We start from the raw sequence: 21,902 nt of genomic DNA, 5'->3' as shown, positions 1-21,902 counted from the left end.
GCTTCTTGATGTTGGGACAAAGAATTGTTATTCTTAGATATTCATGCTGTTATATGTATTCATGATGTTCATATATTACTCTTAGGTATTCATGCTGTTGTGTATGATAAATCTAGTTAGATAATTTAATGGAAATGAAACAGAGAAATTAGTTTCAGATGATGATTTCCCTTCTGAGAAGCAGAACCTTTATGCAGAAGCTATGCAACTGGTTGATACATGCCTATGTCCACAAACAGAGCGCGGAGAGTAATTGACCAGATTTGCGGACATTCCTGTGAGGAAACATTTATGATACTAGAACTCATGCCTTGCCGAGCATGTGATCCGATTCTGAAATTGGTTAATTCTGCAGTGACAAATGCTAGTAACAACATGGATTTGAAGGAAACAAGTTTGTTATCAGTAAAGCTGAAGTAAATGAGGGTCCTACTAGGAAAAAAATTAGACCTCAAGCTTGAGGAAGAGTTCATCCTATATAAGGTGCACTTATCATATAACTGCTATATTGAAAGATACATCTTTGTGATAATGAAAGACTTGCAACTAAACTTTTAATGCCAGTTCAACTAGGTTCAGTTTGTAGTATTGAAACACATGCAAGGTGGCTCTTTGTGTTATTCATACTGACAAGTCTTTTGTGCTATCCAATTTGTCAACTGATTATGGATATTGTCAAAGCTAATGAAGGCATTATGATGTATTGTTTTCTTCACTTTTGTTGTAGAGTTGAAAGTATTGCTTATATCGAAGACCAAATTTATTTAAATCGAAAAGATTTTTTTTTATAAAACTTGCTGCATGTTAAGGAAGCAACTCCAAAGGTGCGTGGAGAAAAGAAGTAAACCATCATCTTTGGGAGTGTTTGATGGCTGCGGGGCTTTTTTACCTACTCTGCAATAAAATAAAATAAACACTTCTTGAAGCAATGCCATGCACTCATAAAGGCATTAGCTAATTTCCAACAAAACGCGCACTCGTATATATTAAAGAGTACTACTGTACTTTCCTAATATCTGGATAGAAGATTTTATTCTCTTTCCAAATGTTATCCAATTGGGAATTATACACAAAGAAACAAAGCAAATGCATCCCAATCTCGTAGAATTGACTGATTCTAGTAAGCAAGAAGCATACAATTGCAATAATATCCCAAAAGAACAAAAAAAAAAAATAATAGAAAAATTGGGGGAACAATGGTTACAAGGCGTTTGACAATATAGACTGTGAAAACATGGCTCATTGAATCTCAGTTAGAGAGAGGGCAACAATGATGGCCTCCTGTTATTTTTCATGCCTCTCAACTTGAGTGGACTCCACACTAATGGTTTCCGTTGTAGTGCAACAACTGTTGGATGCTTTTTCCATGAACCAGCCTGTGTTGGAGGACTCCCCATGAACTTACTACTGCTCCTCATGGCAGCAGTTGGTGTTGTCTCTCCTGCTGTCCTCAACTCTGGCATTGGAGAGAACAACCGTGAGTACCGTGCCTTCCGTGGGTCTCTCACAAATGACTGCCGGCCCATTGCAGTGCCATTTTTGAATCGAGAGGCAGAGCTGTGGAGTGGAGTTGTCATATAAGTGTTGGATTCAGGACGGATGGTAGCAATGGAGACCCTTCTCCTAGGCTGAATTGCCTGTGTTGTTGTTGTTGAAGGAAGTGGTCTGACGGCAACAGAAAACCGTCTTGGTTTCATAAGGTTTTTTGAGTTTGTTGCTGCCATCGTTGTTTTGGGAATATTTTCTTTGCCACCTGCTGAAGCTGGGATGAGAGGATTGGCTGTTCCAGCTTTTCGGGGCGGAACAGGAGATGGTGGTGGAAGGAAATTGGAAATTCTCCGCAGTGGCAACCTCACTTTTGAAGGAGCCAGTGGTGGCTTCTTCTCTGTTATGGTCTTCAGTGCTGCTTGTTTTAGAGATGAAAATCCTGAGGGCTGAGCAGTAGCAGCAGCAAAAGCTCTAGTTTCCTGTTTTAATCTGGTTTTCCTTTCCTCTGCTAGTTGGTTCTCAAGGTCTCGAACCTGTTGAAACTCAAGTTTAATTTTTTAACCAATAGAATTAACAAGAAACCAGATATTGACTGGTGTTTAGGTAAAATCAGAAACTTATAGTACCTTCTCCTGAAGATTTCGGCAGATATGTTCTCTGGCAGAAAGCTTTAACTGCAAAGACTGCAAATTATCCTGTAGTTTTTTTGTTTCCTTCTCGTCATGCTTGAGCTTTTCTGCCTGTTGATTTGAAATCTGAGTTGCAGCATTTCAAAACTACAAAGAATTAAGTTTGACAAAACTTGCCTTATTGAACGTACCATTTGCTTGTACTTGAAAAGCTCGCTAAGATCTGCCTGTTTGCGAGCAGGGCCACTCTCAATTCCACGGACTCGACTGGCAAAATTTAGCGAACAAAGTGTTTCACCTAGATCTGCTGAATTTGGGCTGATTTGGACAAACATCAGGGTTTTGCAATCTCCTCCTGCAATCCAGCTTTAGTTAGCATGTGAATTAAGAGACAGAATGCACCACTCCTTAAGAGTTCATAGTTGGACATTTAATATTGTTCTTAGATCTTCTGCAGCAATCCTGGTGATTCCAGGACTGCAGGATTAGCAGCAAAACCAATCCTAGGGGATCTACTCCTAGTAAATTAATATGCTATACAAAATACTAACCTAGAGAGCTCTGCAGCATATGTGTGAGCTTGGAGTTCCTGGTTTTAAACAAAAGAATGAGATATTGTGAGTTAATAAAAAGACTGATAAATATGTGTGTGTGTGTGCGCGCATGAGAGAGAGAGGGGGAGAGAGAGAGAGATACCTGTAAGGAATGTGGGCTGTTTTAGATGCAAGGGCATAAATGACATCACCAAGTGCTGAGAGAGATTTATTAATGAACTGAGATTCCTTCAATCTTTCACCTTCAACTTCAATCCTACCCACACGCTCACTACCAGCCAAGTCCACCAGCCATAGGTGACTCCTTATCTTCTGTCCATTTATTAAATTTTCCCCCTTGACAGTCACTCGCAACAAGCTACAGGAGAAGAAACTTTTGGTTGTTACCACAATACACAAGGAATATATTTCTTATCTCAAGGAATACACAATACACGAGGAATAAATTTTTTGACAGATGCAAAACAAGTAACAGAAAATGAAGATAGCTAAGTGTACAAAAGTTACCAGTGAGAACGGCTGCTGAGCTCATTAGCATTGGTGGATCCCACAGATCTAGCTCGACTTCCAGACTTCATCAGTTCCCAAACATCTTCAGTACTATAAACATGAGCTTCAACAAGTCCCGGGACTTCTTGTGTTCCCTCTGCTGCTTGTTTTATCTCCAACCTGCATCCACATAAAATTAAATATTATTTTACAGCCTCTTCTGAATTCATCCTATGCTTATATTCAGATAGCAAATATCCAATAACATCAGCACTGAACTATTGAAATCTCTTGATAGCGCCTCCAAATAAACAGAAGCCCCCTTTGGGGGGTGGGGGTGGGGATGACAATAGCAGAAGTTCTCAGGCAAAGGAAGTTTAGTCGTGTTAGCTGAATCAAAATAAAAAGATGGCTGTGAATCAAGCGTTAGTGATAATTATCGCATCCAGCTTCTGGCCCAATTGTCTGCCAGCATATCAATCGCCTCCAGGTCCATCCATGGTTGCGGTCATATAATTGTACACTTTTCTTAATAATATCTTTTTCATCTAGTAATGCAATATATTTTTTGGTAGTACCGCTTTAAAAAAAATCAATTTAATGGTAAGTGAAGGTCTGATTCTGATAAATATTTGCAGTGTTGCAGGGCCTAGTCAATAAAGAATATAAAGCTGAAAAGAACTCACTTCTTTGCAGGTTGGTTGGAGTTATCAATCAGTAGGTCCCGAATCTTCTCATTGTAAACCTCCAACATGCTAACAAACAATTCATATCTCATAATGCCACCTCTCTCATCAGAAATTCGAAACAACTCCTCCAGAGTTCTATAGTTGACTCCCCTATTTTCAGGTGTTCCCTCCATTGTAAATGTCTTCCCTGTTCCAGTTTGTCCGTAGGCAAATATGCAGACATTATACCCATCCAGCACCGAAGTCACAATAGGCTTAGTTTGAGCGAAAACAGCCTCTGCATGTCATAAAAAGCCAGAATTAAAAACTTAAAACAATTAAAATCTATCAACTGATCTTTCCAGTAAACCGTCAGAAATAATTTAATTATTTGCAGTAACAGAATCAGTCACAAGTTATAAGGTACCTTGGTTGTCCTCAGGCCTAAACACGTGGTCAAACTTAAATTGCTTTTTGGAAGAGTCAGAGCAAATGACCTGCAGCTCATTATCTTGAGATGAGTCAAAATCAACTATAGAAGTAGACCCACTTGTAATCTCATTTTGGCTTAAAGGTCTACATCTGCAGAAGACCCTGATATTGCCTTTAAGCTCAATCACTTCATTGTAAAGCCTCTTACGTTCAGATGACTCTTGAAGGTACTTCTTCTTTAGAAGTTCATGTTCAGTATCTAACGTACCACAGAAAACAACATAATCAATTACCACTAAATTGAAAAAGAGGGGTTGTGGGGAGGGGGGGGGGGGGGGGGGGGGATTGGGGGGGAGATAAGATTTCAAGAATCAGCATTGGACACTCACTGAGAAGCTGAAGAGTGTTCACAGCTTCAGGGCCAGGAAACGAATCTGTAGTTTGCTTCACTTGATCAGATAGGACAGTGTGCTCTTTCTTCAGATTCTGACACATGAAGAATGGAAGCCAATGTTATAAAGGAACCCAAAAAAACCCCCCCCCAAACTTTACTAGGCCCTAATAGGAAAACAACATAGAAACTAATAATGAATGAAAATCTCTATCTACTTTCTATTCTGAGTTTACTCATCAACTAAATGACGAATGAGGCTATACCCAAAATTTACCTGAACTTTGGTGCTCAAATCAATGATTTTCTGCAATATCGGTAGGGTGTGGCCCTGGTCTGGAGTAGTTTCTTGGATTCCACTTGACAAACTATTATCATCTATTAAATCGGTATTTTCCTCAATTTGTTCTGAAGCAATATTTCAAAGGCCTCAGAATTAGTAACACACATTACAAAAGTAAAATGACTTTATCTAACACAAGCAATTGGTGAAATCTTCACTTTCAGGACACAAAACTGCATTGAAAAAAATGATATTGGGACTTTTCTTTCCAAATTTTCTCAGCTACCAAACAGAAGGTTTAGTTAGATAATTCAATAAAAGCACTATATAGATTCAACACTTCAATTATACATTTTCGTGAATTTCATCTATTTTTTTAATGCTGATTCATATTGTTGAATTAAAGGGACAAAAGATTATAAAAGCAAAGAAAAAACCCTAAAACCTAGTCACAAGTTGGGGTTTCTAGGGCTTGCTCTGAAATAGAATTGGACCTCAAAATATAACACTTTAGTTTACTAAATCTTCAAAGAAAACAAATTGGAAAACAGAATTGAAACCAAAAAAAAAAAAATGAAAACCTAATCAACAAATAAAATCCAAAACACCTCAATTCTCCACTTTCTTATAAATCTTTTTTTTTTTTTTTTCACAATCTTCAATTAAACAGAAAGAAAAATTAATGAATAAATAAGAACCCTAATCTTTGTCACATCAGAATTAACCACAAAATTTACACTTTATTACAACGAAATCAAAGAAACACGAACCTGAGTGAATAGTTGAATCCTCTAGGTTTTGAACTGAAACCAAAAAAAAAAAACATAAAATCTCAAAGCGATGTTTTCTTGATATGGAAAAAAAACAAAAAAAAACAAAACAAAACAAAACAAAAGCAGAAATTTAAATTTTCTTGGAATTTAAGAACAAGAAAACGAAAACGAAAGCGAAAAATTTAGTGAAAATGTGAACCTGAAGCAGAGGGAGACGAAGGCTTCAAATCGCGATTAGGATCGAAGGGTTCACAGTTTTCTGAGAGAATTTCTACCGTCCTATCTGAAATCAAAGAAAAACAAAAACGATTTCTTGTAAATCGAACCGTTGGATCAAGAAAACGAAAGCGAAAGAGAAAAAGAAGAGAGAGCGAGTACCTTCCATGGCTTTGAACTCAGAGCAAAAATTATGAATTTCACAGAGAGAGAGAGAGAGAGAGAGAGATTGAAGAAGAACGCGAAGATCTGAGAGAGAGAGAGAGTGTGTGTGTGTGTGTGTTTTGTGTGTGAGTTTTGAGAGGTAAAGAGAAACGGAGGGTTTCGATTGAATTAAAGTTTGAATTGCTAAGAATGTGAGCCGTCCGATTGAAATCTTGAAATAGCTGTTGTTTATAACGGCTATATTATATATCAATTTTCTTTCTGGAGCGTTGCTTGCCTTTTTTCCATTTATATATATAGTATTTATTTTTTGAATTTTTTGGGTAAGCGGGGCGACCCAATGGGTTACTGGAGACCCGATTCGATCCACCACTTAGATGGTCCTATGATCCTATCCATATCACATTAATGTTTTTGTTCCTCTGCTTTCCTTTTTTGAAAAAAAAAGAAAAAAGAAAGAAGAGAATAATGATTTTTTCCCTCTTTTTTACTCAACGAGTCAACAATTATATTCTTATCTTTTTACTATTTTTTCTTTATTTGTTATTATTATTATTATTTTGCTTTTATAGCAATTGACAACTTGAATTTTGGAGTTCGAATTTTTTTTAATTTTCTTCGTCCAAATATCTGAGTTTTTGTTACATTTAGGATTAATATTAATATTTTTCTATCAATTAAACAACAATAGTCAATGAATTTTTGGTCTAATGAAATTACCACTTTTGTGTTGAACAAATTTTCAGGATTTAATACCCAATATCTTCCCTTGGCAAAAATAAAATTACTATTTTTTATTTTTATTTTTTATCTAAGATAGAATTTTACTATATATGTGTGTGTGAAACTCTTTCCTGAAAACTTGAATCCCGACTCTTGCCCCTTATCCACAAGAACTTACATATATTTTGCTTTTTGTCCATAAATTTTTTTAAAAAGTTCTTTTTTTTCATTTCTAAACTATTTAAAGATATTTTTTTTCACAATTTAGGAATGAAGATAATGATGAAAAAAAGAAATTTTTATTATATTTTATTAATTAAAAAAAAACTTTTGAAATTGAAAATTAATAAGCGAAATATTGTCAATAGTTTAGGCGCAACTTCTTTTTTTTCTTTTTAATGTTTAGAAACAAAAAACAAAATTCATGCAAAGTTTAAGGAAAAAAATTAATAAAAAAATAATATATATTCTACTACAAAACAATTACCATTTAATGATTAAAAAAGAAAATCCGTAGAATATCCATAACACCCTTCAGCTGCTTCACATCATTAATCTAAAGAAATAGAACTTGGATATCAAAATATTTTCAGTATGTAAATAAGTAAAGCGATTGTCACGTGAAAGTCACGTGCCTCTTGTTGACGTGGCAGATAGTTGTTGGATCTCTTGCTATGAAGGTGTGGCAGCTTCTAACCACACCAAAGGCATACTTAAAACTACTAAGCTTTTGTCCATGTCAATTAACAGTCAAAATCAAACAACAACCAACAAAATTTTGATAAAAAACCAGTTTTAGTTTATGTTGTATTCTATGGCTTTGGCCTTGGAGTAGCTCTAGCAAACTTCATGGCTTCTTCATATTATTCAAGTTGCTGTTTCTTCAGCTGTTGCTCCTTTGCATCACTTCCCAACTCATCCTCAACCACACACTTCTCCTTATCTTTTTCTCACTCTATCCTTAATGGGCACTATGGAGTTTCACTTACCAAAGCTGGGTCTAGCTCAAGGATATGTGCCAAGTTTGACAAGTTCCAAGGTGAGACTCCCCTAGACAGTCTTGAAGTTGAAGCAGTCACACCCTCTACTTTGCCAGCACAGCCACAAATAGTTCAAGAAGAAGTAGAAGAAGATGACAGGTTTTGTTTCTTGTAGACACTTGAAGTTAGCTTAGCTTATCTGGGTATTGCCTCTTTTTGGGTTTCAAGTTTCCTTCTCTCAGAGTTGAGGGACCATGCATGGTTAGATAAACAGCCAAATTTGGGGCATTTGGAGAGAATAAACCATTTGGTTGTGTTTATTAGACATTTGAAATCAGTTTAATTGTGCTAATCTTACCATAATCATTTTGTGTCTTTAATATGTAGTCAGAGGTTGTCAATTTCAGATTTTGGTACACCAGTCTATTTTCATCTTTATAGTAATAATTTGGAGAGTGTGGTGCTAATTTACTTAACATGTCCAATGATCAAATGGGATATAAAGGAAAGTGGGAAATAATTTCATCTCTTTGGGTGGTAATTAGCCTTTGGAAAGGCTGAGCAGCTTATCTAGGCTCAAGTGGTTCATGATCAAACTGGTAAGCTTGTCTATTAGCCCAGGAGGTTGTCCACCTTTATACTAGGTAATAATTTTTAAGTTTTGGGTTCAGTGTAACATCGATAATGCAAAAGCCCTTAGCCTTTATGTTAAATTTATTTATTTATTTATGTTTGGTTGAGTGGAGACTAGAGTAGATAAATTGTCATTTTTGGATTACTTAACTTCTTGTTTCTTGGCCTTGAAGGAGATAAGTGAAAGGAAAATCACTAATGATTTATTTTATGTTTCAGTTGCTTGCCTCCTGACTTGGAAGGAGCAGTCCGGCAATCAAGTCAAGCAAGTGGCCTATTTCTGTCTTCTGGAGGAATGAGAGCCATAGTAGGTGGCAACAAAATTTTAGCTTTATTGATTTGAAATGGAAGCAGTTCTTTGTTTTGGTTTTTTCCATGGCCATCAGTCAGAAGCTTAAATGAGTCAAATGAAGAGAGAAGTAAAGAAATATTTCAAATTTTTTAAAAGCAGTCCTGCCCAAGTGAGATGTTAGTTTTTCTTTTCTATTGGAGACTCAGCATCAAAAGCAATTGTGGAGTTTTAAATAATGATATTAATGAAATAATAGTCTCTAAAGGTGAAAAAAATTTAAAATTTTTAGCATACCGTTTTCTGAGCTCTAATGCTGGCTTATCCAAAATATCAACCAATTAAACCTTGTTTCCAAATAATAGTTGCAAAAAATTTAGCTTAAACCTGTCTGAGGGCAAGATTAATATTTGACCTTTGAAATGTAAAATAGTATTAAAATTTTGAGCATTTTTCTTGAAAGAGAAAGATAATCACAGCAGAGATGGAAAAAACTTGTGCTCGGTTAGTCCACTTCAGTTGCTTTTCTTCACTTTTCTTTTGTTCTTACAGCTTGGTTATTTTTTTACAGGTTGAGCTCCTAATTCCTCAGTTGCAGTTTCTAGATGATGAAGGTGCACAAGCTGAGCTCTGGGATCTGTCAAGGGTTTTCTTGGATACACTAATTGAAGAGACAGGATGTCAGGTTATTTCAAAGTTTCGCTTGAAGTTAAGAAACTTGGTGTTTGGTATTGACTTACTTGAACCATATAGTATGAGAGAATGAATTAATATGTGAAGGAGGATCTAAGTTAATTTTACCTAAGTTTTATTCTGGAGTTGGAAATTCCAGTAGGTAACAACAAGAAAAGTAAAAACCGGTCCTAGTTTCACTCGTCCTAGGGACATATGACTGGTGATGCTTCTATATTTAGAGTAGCAATCCTTGTGTGAGCAAGCTATCTTAAGGAATTGATTACAATTCGCAATGTTATATTGGTTAATAACGTATCTCCATTGCTTTTATGTAATTTGTAATTTTAGTTTTACTATTTAATAATTGTGATCTCAATTACTTGATTCTATAAATTTAATTTGTAGAGAATTAAAGCCATATTTCCAGATGCTGGTGCTGCTGCACTTCTAAAATACCGGTGGAAGGATGCCACTTTTGGATTTGCCAGGTAATGTTGACCTCCCTACTGAGATTCCTTTGAGCATGATTGGTAGCTTGGCTTGCTATCCTTATCCAAACAAATCTGGCACTTTGTTGTTCATATTTTTGTCCTTCTATTGATTTTTGTGTTGAAAATTATACTTATGAAATCCACTGAATTACTTGATTATTGATTAATTGAACTTCAAGACTCAGCCATGCAATATTTTCTCATTTTATCCAGCTTAAGTGATAGAAAGCCTGTAGAAAGGGAAGACGAAATTGTGGTTATGGTTGTTCCTGACTACCAGATGTTGGAATATGTAGAGAGAATTGCATCTGACCTCTCAGATGATCCGGTACTGATTTGATCTCCTCAGTCCTTTATTAGAAGTAGTGGTCACCATACACCTTATTTCTGTTACTAGCATGATCCTCATGTACAAACAATTCTAGATTGGTAATATCTGAATTAAATTTTGCCGACACATTTGTATACAACAAACAACTTCTCATGTCATGGCTTCTAACAGTGATAAACTGAAAGGTCCTATCCATACGTGTCTTTGATGATATCTGATTATGAACATCAGATAAAATGAATTGTTTGTGCTCAAACTGTAGCAACTGCAATTTTCTATGTAGTTTGTTTGACTCTTTTAGATTATTTTGGTAACATTTTGTCCAACCTTTGTATTTGTTTTGTACTATGGCTTAGGGTGTATTCTAATCTAATATTACTTCATTTATCTTTTTATTCTTTTAATCTATGAATATTTGATTTCATTGCATCAGCTAAGTTGCTCATATTTCAATTATATGGTGATGGAATTTGCTTAAAAGTTGTACTTTCAGAAAGATTCTCTAATACCATCATTAGGAAACTGCCATGGTTTTCATTGTCTCCCTCAAGCTAGAAAGAATTTTTCCTCACAGTATATTATATAATGGCAGCCAAGGCCTCTCATCATGTGGAACCCACGTCTCATCAGTGAAGATGTTGGAGTTGGTTTTAATGTTCGGAAGTTAAGGCGGTATTTTTTACGGTATGTTTTGCTTTCTCTCTACATTTCAAAATAGCTTGTTCCTTAATTTTTGAAGTCAATTAATTGTTAGCAAGCCTAATAAATGGACTAAGCCTTTCCATCTGTTCAAGTTAATAGACAAAAATGTTTTGCTTTCTCTCTACATTTCAAACTAGCTCACAGTTTTCCTTTCAGTTAAACCCATTTTAGTGACAAATTGAATTGTTTAAAGGATCAGTAGCTCTAAATAAACTCTTTGTGTTAAACTTTTGTATCAATTGTCTACATGTTTAGAATCATATCAAATTACCAACTCTTATCATTTTTTTGTGCAGCACTTTTACAACAGTATACTCAATGAGACCTCTGCCATCTGGAGCTTTGTTTAGGTGTTATCCAGGGTAAGGGTCATTTTGCATCTTACTGACTTCCTAACATCTCATGGGCACCTTATTAATAGTTACTGCTAGACTACACTGTGCTTAGCTAACTGCAACTCCAGTTACTTGCACATGATCTTTTTCAAGTCCAGACACCAATCAAATGGGAGCTGAATACAAACTGATCTTCTAACTCTTAGATTAAGGATTGATCAAATCAAGCAAGGGAATTTATTTGTTGTTGATATTTCAAAAAGGATAAAATTGATTTGACTTGAATTACAGATTACAGGCTTTAAAGTTTAGATTGTGCTTTTTATTTGGTTCTCTATAAATAACCATATGCTATGATCCATGCATTGCTATGTGATTCTTTCATGTAATCACAAAATTATAGATGAAGGCCACAAACTAATTCAAAGTCAAATGACTGACCAAATTCAAGCATTAAGTCTTTGAAGTTTGAACAGAGCCCAAGTTCTTGATTTTGTCAGTCCCACCCTCAAACAGGGCTAAGTCAAAAATCTGGCCTGCCTTCTCAAGAGTTTTATTTTTGGTCCTATTTCCCTTGTTGCTGGGAATGTCTAATAACTCCACTTCTAAATCTGTTTTCTTATCATTTGCAAGATTATGGAAGGTCTTCTACGATGACAAGGATAGGCCAAATAGATACCTTCTTGCTAAAGAACTCATAAGTCGTCCTGATGCTGAGGATCTTGAGGTAGGTTGCTACTAAATTTTTAGAATGTCTCATTAGAACAGGTTTAACATGTGTTAAACCAAAAAAATTCTACCTGTACATTAATTATCACATTGTGTATGGCAATGGACTAATATTATTAATATCATCATTTGAATTGTTAAATCCTGTGTGAGTGGACTGTTAAAACAGTTTAACTTAAAATATTTTTTGCTTATCAATGCAGATAATATATGGAGATGTAGAGGAGAAGTCAGGGCAAGGTCCATCTTTATTTGATAATGCAGTGGGCATCTTCTCTTCATTAAATCGCTTCATGAAAGCCATTTCAAAATAGTCCTCTGTTTTTTTCTTTTCTTATATATAGAGAAGGGCCCTTTGCATTTGTTCAGAATCAATATATTTCAATCCAACATTATTACTCAATAAATTTTGTAGCTTGAATTCTAAATTATAATGCATAATTTGGATTTCAATATCTCACGATCAAGGGTGCAATACAATTTGTAGTAGTGATTCTTATATAATTTTGTAATGCAATCAAAAGATGATCAACCAAAAAAAAAAAAAAATCTTCTTTTTTTATGTATAGAGAAGGGCCCTTTGCATTTGTTCAGAATCAATATATTTCAATCCAACATTATTACTCAATAAATTTTGTAGCTTGAATTCTAAATTATAATGCATAATTTGGATTTCAATATCTCACGATCAAGGGTGCAATACAATTTGTAGTAGTGATTCTTATATAATTTTGTAATACAATCAAAAGATGGTCAACCAAGAAAAAAAAAAAAAAAATCTCTATTTGACAGGACTTCTTCCCATATTTAAATTACATAATCTCAATCAAGTGTCTGTTCTTCAATGTCTTTTTTTTTTTTTTTTGGGGGGGGGGGGGGGGGTGAGAAGTCTGTTCTTCAATGATGTAGCAGGAAACGATGCAAGATGCACCAAATTAAAGCACAATCAGTTTTCCTCTCTCTCCCATCCCTTCATTTTTCCCTCTAAGCCTATAATCCTATATTAAGTAATGATGCTTATATTCTTTTTCTCCCAACTCTCCATTGAGTAATGACTTATCAAATGTGGCTTGGGACAAATATTTTGTCTTTAATTATTGGTCTGAGCAGATGTTGAACCACCACACACCCAAACCTGCACGTGTAGACACACACAATACACAATCATTTGGCAAGGTCTCAGTCACTTGGATACTAATCCACAAGAAGGTTCTGCATCATGGCTTTAGGCATCATATTACAGTTTCTAGGTTTGTTTGACTTTCATATGCTGTGAAAAGCATGAGAACCACATCTAAAGACTGAAAGTGAGGATTGTGGAGAACCATATGAATCTGCTTTTATTCACTGAATGGCATGCCATGGTGCTGAATGTGGTGGTGGAACCACAAGAACTTCATTCATAGAAACAAATTAGTCTTACCCTTCTTGTAGCAGAGGAGGAGCTGACCAACTAGAAGCTTGTAATTAAGGTAGGTTTAGCAAGGAAAGAACTATTTCATGGAGCATAAGAGGATAATCAATTGATATCACAGCAATTTTTAGTACTTACTGAACTTCCTTTAGAAAAATATGGTAGATTCTGTAACAATAACAAAAATGAAATGTAAACTTCTAACTTCATACATATGCCATTGACATAAATCCAATCAAACCCCCCTCCCCCCTCCCCCTTCCTCCCATGCACGGGGGGTGGGGGAAGTGGTGGGAGAAAAAGGATTTTACAATGTTTTTCAATGTAGATGCACTTTACAAGAAGGCACCCCCAAGCAGCGAGCCAGATCAATGATGAGTTAAATTGACATCACCAACATTCAGTATTCACACAGATGATTGGAGGCATCTATAAGCAGTATCAACTTCCATTTTCTCCCGTAATCTGGGTGTGATTGGCCATGAATTTGAAGCAGGATACAAACATCAGCATCCAAATGTTAAAACCAATCAACATGTTGGGTTGAAGTTTTGGGTTGCTTCTTCGGCTTTTGGTACCGATTGTTCTCAAACTTGGCTTTAACTAGAAGAGAATAAAGCAATTCTGCCTCGGCTGATGAATTATAAGGCATGCTCAAGATACTAAGATATCAAATAAACCAGAAATAGAAATCATAGTTAGAAGCCATAAGAGATATCCCAAAATTGTAAGATAGTATATGTGTCAATGATATATGATCACATCAAGGTTATTCTTGGCACAAACAAGTGTATGTTTATCTTGGTCATTTGGTTGTAATAGATATGGAGCATGAGAATGCACGTTATACACTAATCAAGTTGAATCAAGAACACATGCTAGCTCTATTTCTTTCACAAGTGTGGCAACAGTGTAGTGATTATATACAGTTCATTTGTCTCAATTTTTGCGCCTACATTAGTCAACAGTGATTTCTAGGAAGGTAAGAGATATGACTATCTACCTGTCTAGTAGCTCCTCTAAGATAATCCTCTGTGAAGGCGTAACGTAATGGATACAACTTCTTGGGCACTGACCTACTGCGAGCTGAACTTGGTAGTCTTCCCCATGACCTAATCATATGCACATATGTTTGAAAGCTGAAATTTAATTAATATCATTTGATCAAATTAATGTTAAAAGTAGTTATAATACCATTAGAACTACCAAATGAATAAAAAGCCAAATTGGCAACTTGTGCCTTTCTTCAAAATCTTCTACTTTCTTTTTCTAAAATATCCTTAACACCATCCTGTAAAACGGCTATATTATTAAAGCAAAAAATTTCTTGTCCTCTATGGCTAACAGTGAGAAGGATGCAGTAATAGATGCAAAAAGAATGAGTATGAAAAACAAAATATATCGAAGTTTACATTTTACTCAACCATTTTTCTGTGAAGTTGTTCAATAAGATGTATAAGAAATGATTCTATATAATTTGCAAACAGTAGGAAGTCATGTTGTTTGTACTATAGGATATTTTCAAATCAGTAGATTTTGATGGATTTTGAGAACCTTCAATCATTTTGGTAAACTCATGATAAATATCAAATATCTCAAAAAAATTTTAATAAAAAAATATCCATGTGTGTAACATGAAAAGTCATCAAGAAAACTGACAAAGTCCCCCTATAGCAGGAATAGGAGATTCTCTGCATACATTAGAGTGAATGAGCTTGAATGGCGCAGACACAAAAGACTCACTTTTGTTAAAAGGCAAAGCCTATTGTTTTCCAAGATAGGATGAGATAACAATCATAGGATCAAAAAGAGACCTAATCTAACATACCCTTAGACACTAAAGTTTGGACCCAATATAGAGAAGCATGACCTAGCCATGAATACATGAATACCACAACTCCAAAGAGGTGATACAGTGTGAGTGGACGTAACAAAGACAACTACATGTGAAGATGTAAGAAGAAAAAGCCATTCAACTTAAAAGTTTTGTCCCAATGGTCTATGCTATCTGAGGATTCTGTACAATACAACCAATAGAAGAAAATCTTATGTGAAGCCCTAGCTCACACAATTGACCAACGTATAAGAAATTTAACGAAAATTTAGGCATAAGACAAACATTTGAAATAGATAATTGAGTAGTAGAAACGATGCCTATAATGGTCATAGTTGAGCCACTAGCAATGAGATTGATAGGCATATGAAAAGTATGGGTTTGTATAGTACAAGAGGTAGAATCAAGTGCAATATGATTGCAACAAGCAAGGTCAAGATATCAAAATGAGTGTTTAACTAGTGCAACATAAATAATAGAAGAGGATGCACCCTGAGAATGGGACAAAACGTTATTGAAAAGAGTCTTTAGGCCAATTGCCGTTAGTGTAAACATGAGTTGCAAGACTTGCCAAAACTACTGGTGTTGGGTAATGGAGTTGGAGGATGCAATGTTATGCTGTTGATGTTGGCCATGGCTGCTGAGGATTGAGAGACACAAGCATGCTTTCTTCAATATTCAATAAAATGTTCTCAAATCCTACAGAAGGTGCAGAAGTGAGAATGATCATATTTAGAGTTACATTGCAGAGAGCCAAAGCGATCAAAGCACTCATTCTGACAAGTTGCAGATAAGTGATTAGATGCTTAAGGTGGATGAAGGGATGACGTGGCCAAGATCGGGTTACAAGGCCAAGATCAGAAGACTTGTAAATGTTACCTCTTGTACAAGCTCCTTGAAAACTTTTTCAATTGAAGGCAAAACAGAAATCTTTTTCAGTTGTTCCTGATATTCACGAAATTTTGGGCATTGCATGCATTATCCATGTTGGTTCATATAGTGAAATTTGATCCCAAAGACATTGCATGTGTGGAAAAAAAAATCATCAATATTTCCCTGGCTCTTGTTTGAGACGATACAGCTCAACCATTAGCTGCCTTGGCACCATTCACAAGAGCAACCTTCATATAAGCTCTCATCCTAGCACCTAATACTCTAACAACATACAAGCTCACAAGGAATGGAAAAATAAGAGAATTAACCAACCTTGTGAAGACACTCTAGCACTTCCAGTAGATGCAAATGAGAAGGCATGAGGTGCCCTTTTTACACATGAATATGGACACCCTGCAGATGATTCAAAAATTGCATAGATGAGTGGGAGAGGAAGAACAAAAGATATCACATTTTGATTGGAAAAATAAGTTAAATGATAAACATCAAATGGATTTTTTTTTTTTTTTTTTAATAAAGTGATTTTCACAAATATGGCCGTACACTCATCCCAAAAGGTTGATAATCCTTTGATGTAGTAATTTTTTAATTATAAAAATTTTTAGAATATGGTCATATGATTGAACAAGCATTTCTCAGTTTACCAAATTTGCATAATAGCACAAAATTAAGAGACATGAAAAGAGGTTATATTTCTAAAATTTCATTGGATATTTTCAGTAAGCAGCGTATGCGTTTCAGATTGTACAGATGTTAGCGTTGAGTATTAAAAAATTAAATATAAAAAAAAAAATCTGCAGCCTGAACTGGCCTCAACAGAGGGAGCAGCTTATGATCTTCAGAAATAGGTAGAATAGCAAAAGTGTACTTTGTGCACCAGGGGTGTCTCTTTTGTGGTAGGTATGTGCAAGCAATATGGTAACAATAGATCCATCAAGTGTATTCTAGAATAAAATGAATGCAGCAGTACCTTTGCCAACACAGAGAACCTCATTAACAAAGATATCAAAGGCTTCACATTCTGGTTTTTCGAATGGATCTATCCATTCCCTACAAAATGGAACCTCAATGGTAAGAATAAAAGATAAATTGTACAATGAAAGAAACAACAGGTAAATAATGAAGTACATATAGATTACATCATTAAGTTCCCAAATGAAATGATTATTATTTATAGAAAGTCATTTTACTCAATTATTATGAAATGTGTATTTGCGTGTGAACTGGGCTAGTAAAATACCATGCATCAGTTAATACTCTATACAGTATACCCAGATACATCATCAAAAGTAAAGAACAATATATTATTAATAATAGTTCAGAAAGTTGGCAGTTTCGTTAGAATGCTTGAGTACCAGTAGCAAACAACAATTAATCATTCCCAATCAACAACTAAATGGATATAGCTTGGGCAAACGAAAAAGGAAGAATAAATTAAAATGAAAAAAATAAGCACATCTTAGCAAATCACTGCTAAAATTCAAGAAACATAGTAACGGGTTTACCTCTCAATAATCTCTGATCGGCTGTAGTTTGATAATATCTGCACATACTTTCAAACCTCTAATTTACTTTTCTCTTTCCACCACACATAAAATGTACAAATGTTTGGAAGGAAAAAAGAAAAAGAAAAACATAATGAGAAAGAAACTAATTTGGTAGGTTTCTGTAAATTTTAGTACCTCATATGCCTCAATTACACGGCGAATCATTGAATCAGAATCTGCCATATCTCTATTCACATCAGGATGGAATTGCTTCACCTTTGTAACAAAATTGAAATTACAGAAAAGAAAAAATGAGGCACACAAATATAAACACAAATTCTCTAATATATATATATATATATATAGACACACATATGTAAACACAAATAATTATAGCTATTTATTTTGGTAAACACATTAATAATGATTTGTCTATCATCAAATTCGTATCTTCCGATTACTCCAATAAACATCAATCTTTTTCTTTTTCTTTTTCCTTTCTTTCTTTCTTTCTTTTTTTTTTTTTTTTTTTTTTTTTTTTGCTATGGAAATTTATAAAATATTCCAAATTATAAATTTCAATCACAAAGTTGCCATTTTTTGGGACCCAATTAAAAAAAAAAACCCTATTGGCTTACCTGAGTTCTTCATTTCTCCAAACTCCAAAACAACAAAAACCCATAACTCAAAACTCCATTTTCATTAATATTTTCTCAATTTTCCTGGAAACCAAACTAAAAAACAGCAAAACCCCATAACCCAGAACTCCTTTTTTCTTTCCTCAATTTTCTTGGCAACCAAATCCCAAAACATCAAAACCCAGACTCAAAAATCCTTTTTTTTTTTCTTTTCCTCAAATTTTCTTGGCAATCAAACACATAAAAAAGGAAAGCAAAAACTTATTCAAATAAGATATAAATCATTGTACTTTGGCTCGGAAAGCGGCTTTGAGCTCGGCGGCAGAGCAGTCGGGCTCGACGCCGAGCACGGCGTAAGCTGAAGTACTGGACAGAGGAGCCTCCCCTTTGGTCCTCTCTCGGCAATTGCAAATCACTGTGTATTTAGGAGTTGAAAGAGAACGACAAAATAATTTTGGGTTTTTAAAATTAGAGGGAAAATTGTGACCGTTAAGATTTATAACGGCTTTGTGAAATAGGAGAGTTGGAGGGGTTGAAGTTGAACTGCATAGACGAAAACATTCCATCTCTCTCTCTCTCTCTGGCAGTGGCATTACAGTGCCACATGTTTCAGACTATATATGTGGATAATTTGATGCTTTATTTATTTCTATTCATAATACTTTTTTTTTTCCTTCACTTTGGGCTTTGTCTCTGTTTTCCTTCTCTATTTTTTTAATAAGTAAATTACATTTTGATCCGTTAAAGTTCGGCTTTTTGGGAAATTCAAAATTTTCATTTTTAACTTTTATGTTGGACTCCCTCTTCATATTCATATTTGTCTTACAATAGATTTAATAACCTAATTGTTTTTCTTTTAGAGAGTTTTAATCTATAACATCCACTCTTGATGATAATTCTTTATTATCTAACCAAGACACTAATTAGTTTGTGATATAGGTGGGAGCTGAACTTCAGATCTTTTATTCAACTATCAAAGACATTACCAGTTGAGTTAACTGGAACCCACAATAATCTAATTGTTAAATAGCCTTCAAATGTTTATGTTTAAATATTTCATTAAATGATAGTTTTAAAAATGATATGGAATTTGGTCTCAAAAAAGATGATGTGGAATGTAGGAAATTCATTCTTAAAGCAAAAACAAATATGATAGGTTAAATTACTAATGAAAATAGATTGCATGGCCAATATAAAAACATAATCAAACATACAGGAACAAAATAAAAATAATATCAAATTTTAAGAGTTAAAGGTATACTCTATTCTTTTTCAAACTAAAATTTTCGTCTACATACATTTATTTCAGTTTCATTTTCTTCCTTATATATTAATTTGCATAAGTTTTAACTTTTAATTTTTGCAATAAATCCTTCAACTATTAATTATATTATTTTCATCCCTTAACTTTAAAATTTAATTAAATCTATATCTAAACAGGAGAGAAAGTCACTAGAGATGATTTGGTCATATTTAAAGAAAAGCTAGTAACAAACTAGTAAGAAAGAGATTGAATCAATCTTAGTTGAGGAAATGCAATAAAAGTAGAGAAATGTCAAAAAATAACATTAATAGAAGTAATTAAACAAAAAAGATGTCAATTAAGGGAGTAACAAAGAGCAAGTTTTTAGATAAGATATAATGGAGAGAAAGAATTCATGTGATCGACCAAATCTAATCTATCAAGGATCCATAGCTAACCCTAAGTTTTGGGACTAAGACTTTGTTGTTGTTGTATATCTAAACACATATGTAATGTCACACTATGTAAAATCTCATTCCATCTAATCTCGTCTAATAAGAAATCTTGTCTCCTTAGCAAAAAAAAGAAATCTTGTCTCCTGGCCATGACTGATCATCAATCCTAAGTGGCTAAATTAAATTCCCAAGCCTAAGTTGTCTCTATTGACATTGATTTGAAGTAAATTAAACTGATTCAAAGTGATTGATCCTAAACAAACTATGTCAAAGAACTTTGATTTGAAGTGATTTGAAGTAAACCTAATCACGCTAAATTAAGTTTGATGTGCATCATCTCAAAGTAAACTAAATTGCAATGATCACAATAGATTAAAGCCTAAGTCATCAATCTCACATAAAACTTATTTGAACAAGCAAGAATTCATATAAAATATAAATAAACACCTAAATATTGCATCAAACTTGACAAATACTTGATTAAATAAGACCACAATTACAAGGGAAGCAACTTACAAGTACAAGTCCTAAGAAGTACTTGGTCTCTTAAGAATCTAAGTACAAATGATTTGAGAAGTGTTATAATGACTTCTCGGTTGTACATGGTAAACCTTTCATGTAAAATGAGTTTCTATTTATACTTGCAGCTTTAGCGGTTATGCTTGGTTTCTCTTTTCACATGCTAATCCCTAGTTGATTTCTTTTGCAAAGTGTGTTCTTACAAACAAGGCTTGGTAATCTCTTTTAACTACTTCAAGGCAACTGTTTCCTTTCTGCTTATAGCTTCTTGGCACATGTCCTCGCATTTATTTATTTATTTGTAACTTTCTCGAGGTTACTACCCACTTGCTTGCTAACTGCTAGAAACTTAATGGATTAATGTCACTTGTCATTCCATTGGGCTTTAATCCTTAAATTAATAAAATCCAACTAGGCAGTAACATCACTACCACTTTTCACATGGCTTTGCCCCAGTTTGCCACGGTGTCTTGCTAATAAATTAATTACTTGGCCTCACAGAATTTTCATTCACAGCCCCTTTGGAACTTGATAGCTAGTGCACTCACTTTTCACGCCTCATATTATGTTCTTTTATTGTTTAGATTTTGGTAACTAACCTATAGTCCAGGCCGCATTCTGTTTGTTTTGAATTATGCATATAACTGCTGACAACATACTGAATACTTTCCAATTTCTTGAAAGTTCTCTTACTTGACCCTGTTTTACAAAATGATTTACAGAAGCTATGTGGGTGTGATTGCAAGAGCAAATTGGAAGCTCAGTTACAGACCAAATCAGCCAATATCCTTGTTATTTAATCACCAACATTACGACCCATATATCTTCTTTACCATGCTTGGTCTTTAATATCCTTGTTCCTTCAAAGCATTCTTCAGCCTTACCAAAGACAGATTGTTGTTTCTTGTGGATTCTCATCGTGCACTTCAACACTGCCTCGACTATTTCAATGCAGCATTGGCCAAGCCTTTGTAAAGCACAACTTGAGCCCCATTAAAAGAATTAACTAAATTACCCATGAGTCTTATTTTCTATTTATGTATTATTAATTCTTTTATTTAATTATTATTAATATTCCTAGTCGTTCTAGGAATAGGTAATTTAGAGTCCAAGTCCTACTAGGAAAGGAATAACTATAGCCTTTATATAAAGGCTCTTTTTTCGTCATGTTAGCTCAGATTAATGGTGATTGATTAATAAAATTCAGTAGCTTATTTTTAAGCTTTGTTTGTTTGATGCAAACTTCTCCAAGGTGTGATGCCAAGGTTGTGATTGCCTAGAGTTTTATTTATGTTATTTTCTATTTATCCCCAAACAGCCGTCAACATTCGTTCTTTTCTAATCTAAATTTTTAAACAGCAATCCTTATTCAAGAATTCATCAAGAAACCTAGTATAGTGTTGAATTTCTTAACGGTCCTTCATCAAATTGGTATCAGAGCC

At 34.5% G+C, this 21,902-nt stretch overlaps 3 protein-coding genes across 10 annotated transcripts in view; 1 reads left to right on the top strand and 2 right to left on the bottom strand.

The window, feature by feature from the left end:
* Window positions 1–955: 955 nt before the first annotated feature.
* Window positions 956–6,326, bottom strand: LOC126717051 (kinesin-like protein KIN-14S). Of its 2 annotated transcripts, XM_050418217.1 has the most exons (13): window positions 6,086–6,326; window positions 5,907–5,990; window positions 5,705–5,737; window positions 4,929–5,059; window positions 4,650–4,746; window positions 4,256–4,519; window positions 3,847–4,126; window positions 3,179–3,340; window positions 2,814–3,029; window positions 2,669–2,706; window positions 2,309–2,472; window positions 2,115–2,228; window positions 956–2,021 (listed from the first exon to the last, which is right to left on the bottom strand). In XM_050418217.1, exons 1-13 carry the CDS (start codon window positions 6,090–6,092, stop codon window positions 1,254–1,256), a joined length of 2,358 nt encoding a protein of 785 aa, XP_050274174.1. In that variant the 5' UTR covers window positions 6,093–6,326; the 3' UTR covers window positions 956–1,253. The 2 variants fall into 2 exon arrangements, with proteins under 2 accessions (XP_050274174.1, XP_050274175.1); XM_050418218.1 differs by lacking the exon at window positions 5,705–5,737.
* A 1,237-nt stretch (window positions 6,327–7,563) lies between these two features.
* Window positions 7,564–12,436, top strand: LOC126717044 (uncharacterized). The gene is made up of 9 exons (XM_050418199.1): window positions 7,564–7,950; window positions 8,644–8,731; window positions 9,285–9,398; window positions 9,794–9,876; window positions 10,093–10,207; window positions 10,803–10,894; window positions 11,209–11,274; window positions 11,881–11,974; window positions 12,180–12,436. The coding sequence occupies exons 1-9, from the start codon at window positions 7,661–7,663 to the stop codon at window positions 12,288–12,290; spliced, it is 1,053 nt and encodes a 350-aa protein (XP_050274156.1). The 5' UTR covers window positions 7,564–7,660; the 3' UTR covers window positions 12,291–12,436.
* Window positions 12,437–12,870: 434 nt separating this feature from the next.
* LOC126717045 (uncharacterized) overlaps window positions 12,871–21,902 on the bottom strand; it is a 93,433-nt gene continuing 84,401 nt past the window's right edge. For 4 of the 7 annotated variants that reach the window (XM_050418205.1, XM_050418208.1, XM_050418206.1 and 1 more), the window contains 5 exons: window positions 17,624–17,661; window positions 17,089–17,168; window positions 16,431–16,511; window positions 14,394–14,502; window positions 13,500–14,052 (listed from right to left, as the gene is read on the bottom strand). In XM_050418205.1, the coding sequence (XP_050274162.1) occupies window positions 13,911–14,052; window positions 14,394–14,502; window positions 16,431–16,511; window positions 17,089–17,168; window positions 17,624–17,661 (450 nt within the window). In that variant the 3' untranslated portion in view covers window positions 13,500–13,910. Of the gene's footprint in view, window positions 13,371–13,499; window positions 14,053–14,393; window positions 14,503–16,430; window positions 16,512–17,088; window positions 17,169–17,623; window positions 17,662–17,800; window positions 17,882–18,533; window positions 18,849–21,902 lie in introns of those variants that run through there. The other 3 variants (XM_050418200.1, XM_050418204.1, XM_050418201.1) reach the window with 3 other exon arrangements.

The sequence above is a fragment of the Quercus robur genome, chromosome 3 (assembly GCF_932294415.1).
Source record: "Quercus robur chromosome 3, dhQueRobu3.1, whole genome shotgun sequence".
In the NCBI taxonomy this organism is placed as follows: domain Eukaryota; kingdom Viridiplantae; phylum Streptophyta; class Magnoliopsida; order Fagales; family Fagaceae; genus Quercus; species Quercus robur.
The sequence above is the reverse complement of the archived record's forward strand: the minus strand, read 5'-3'. Positions and strand labels throughout refer to the sequence as shown.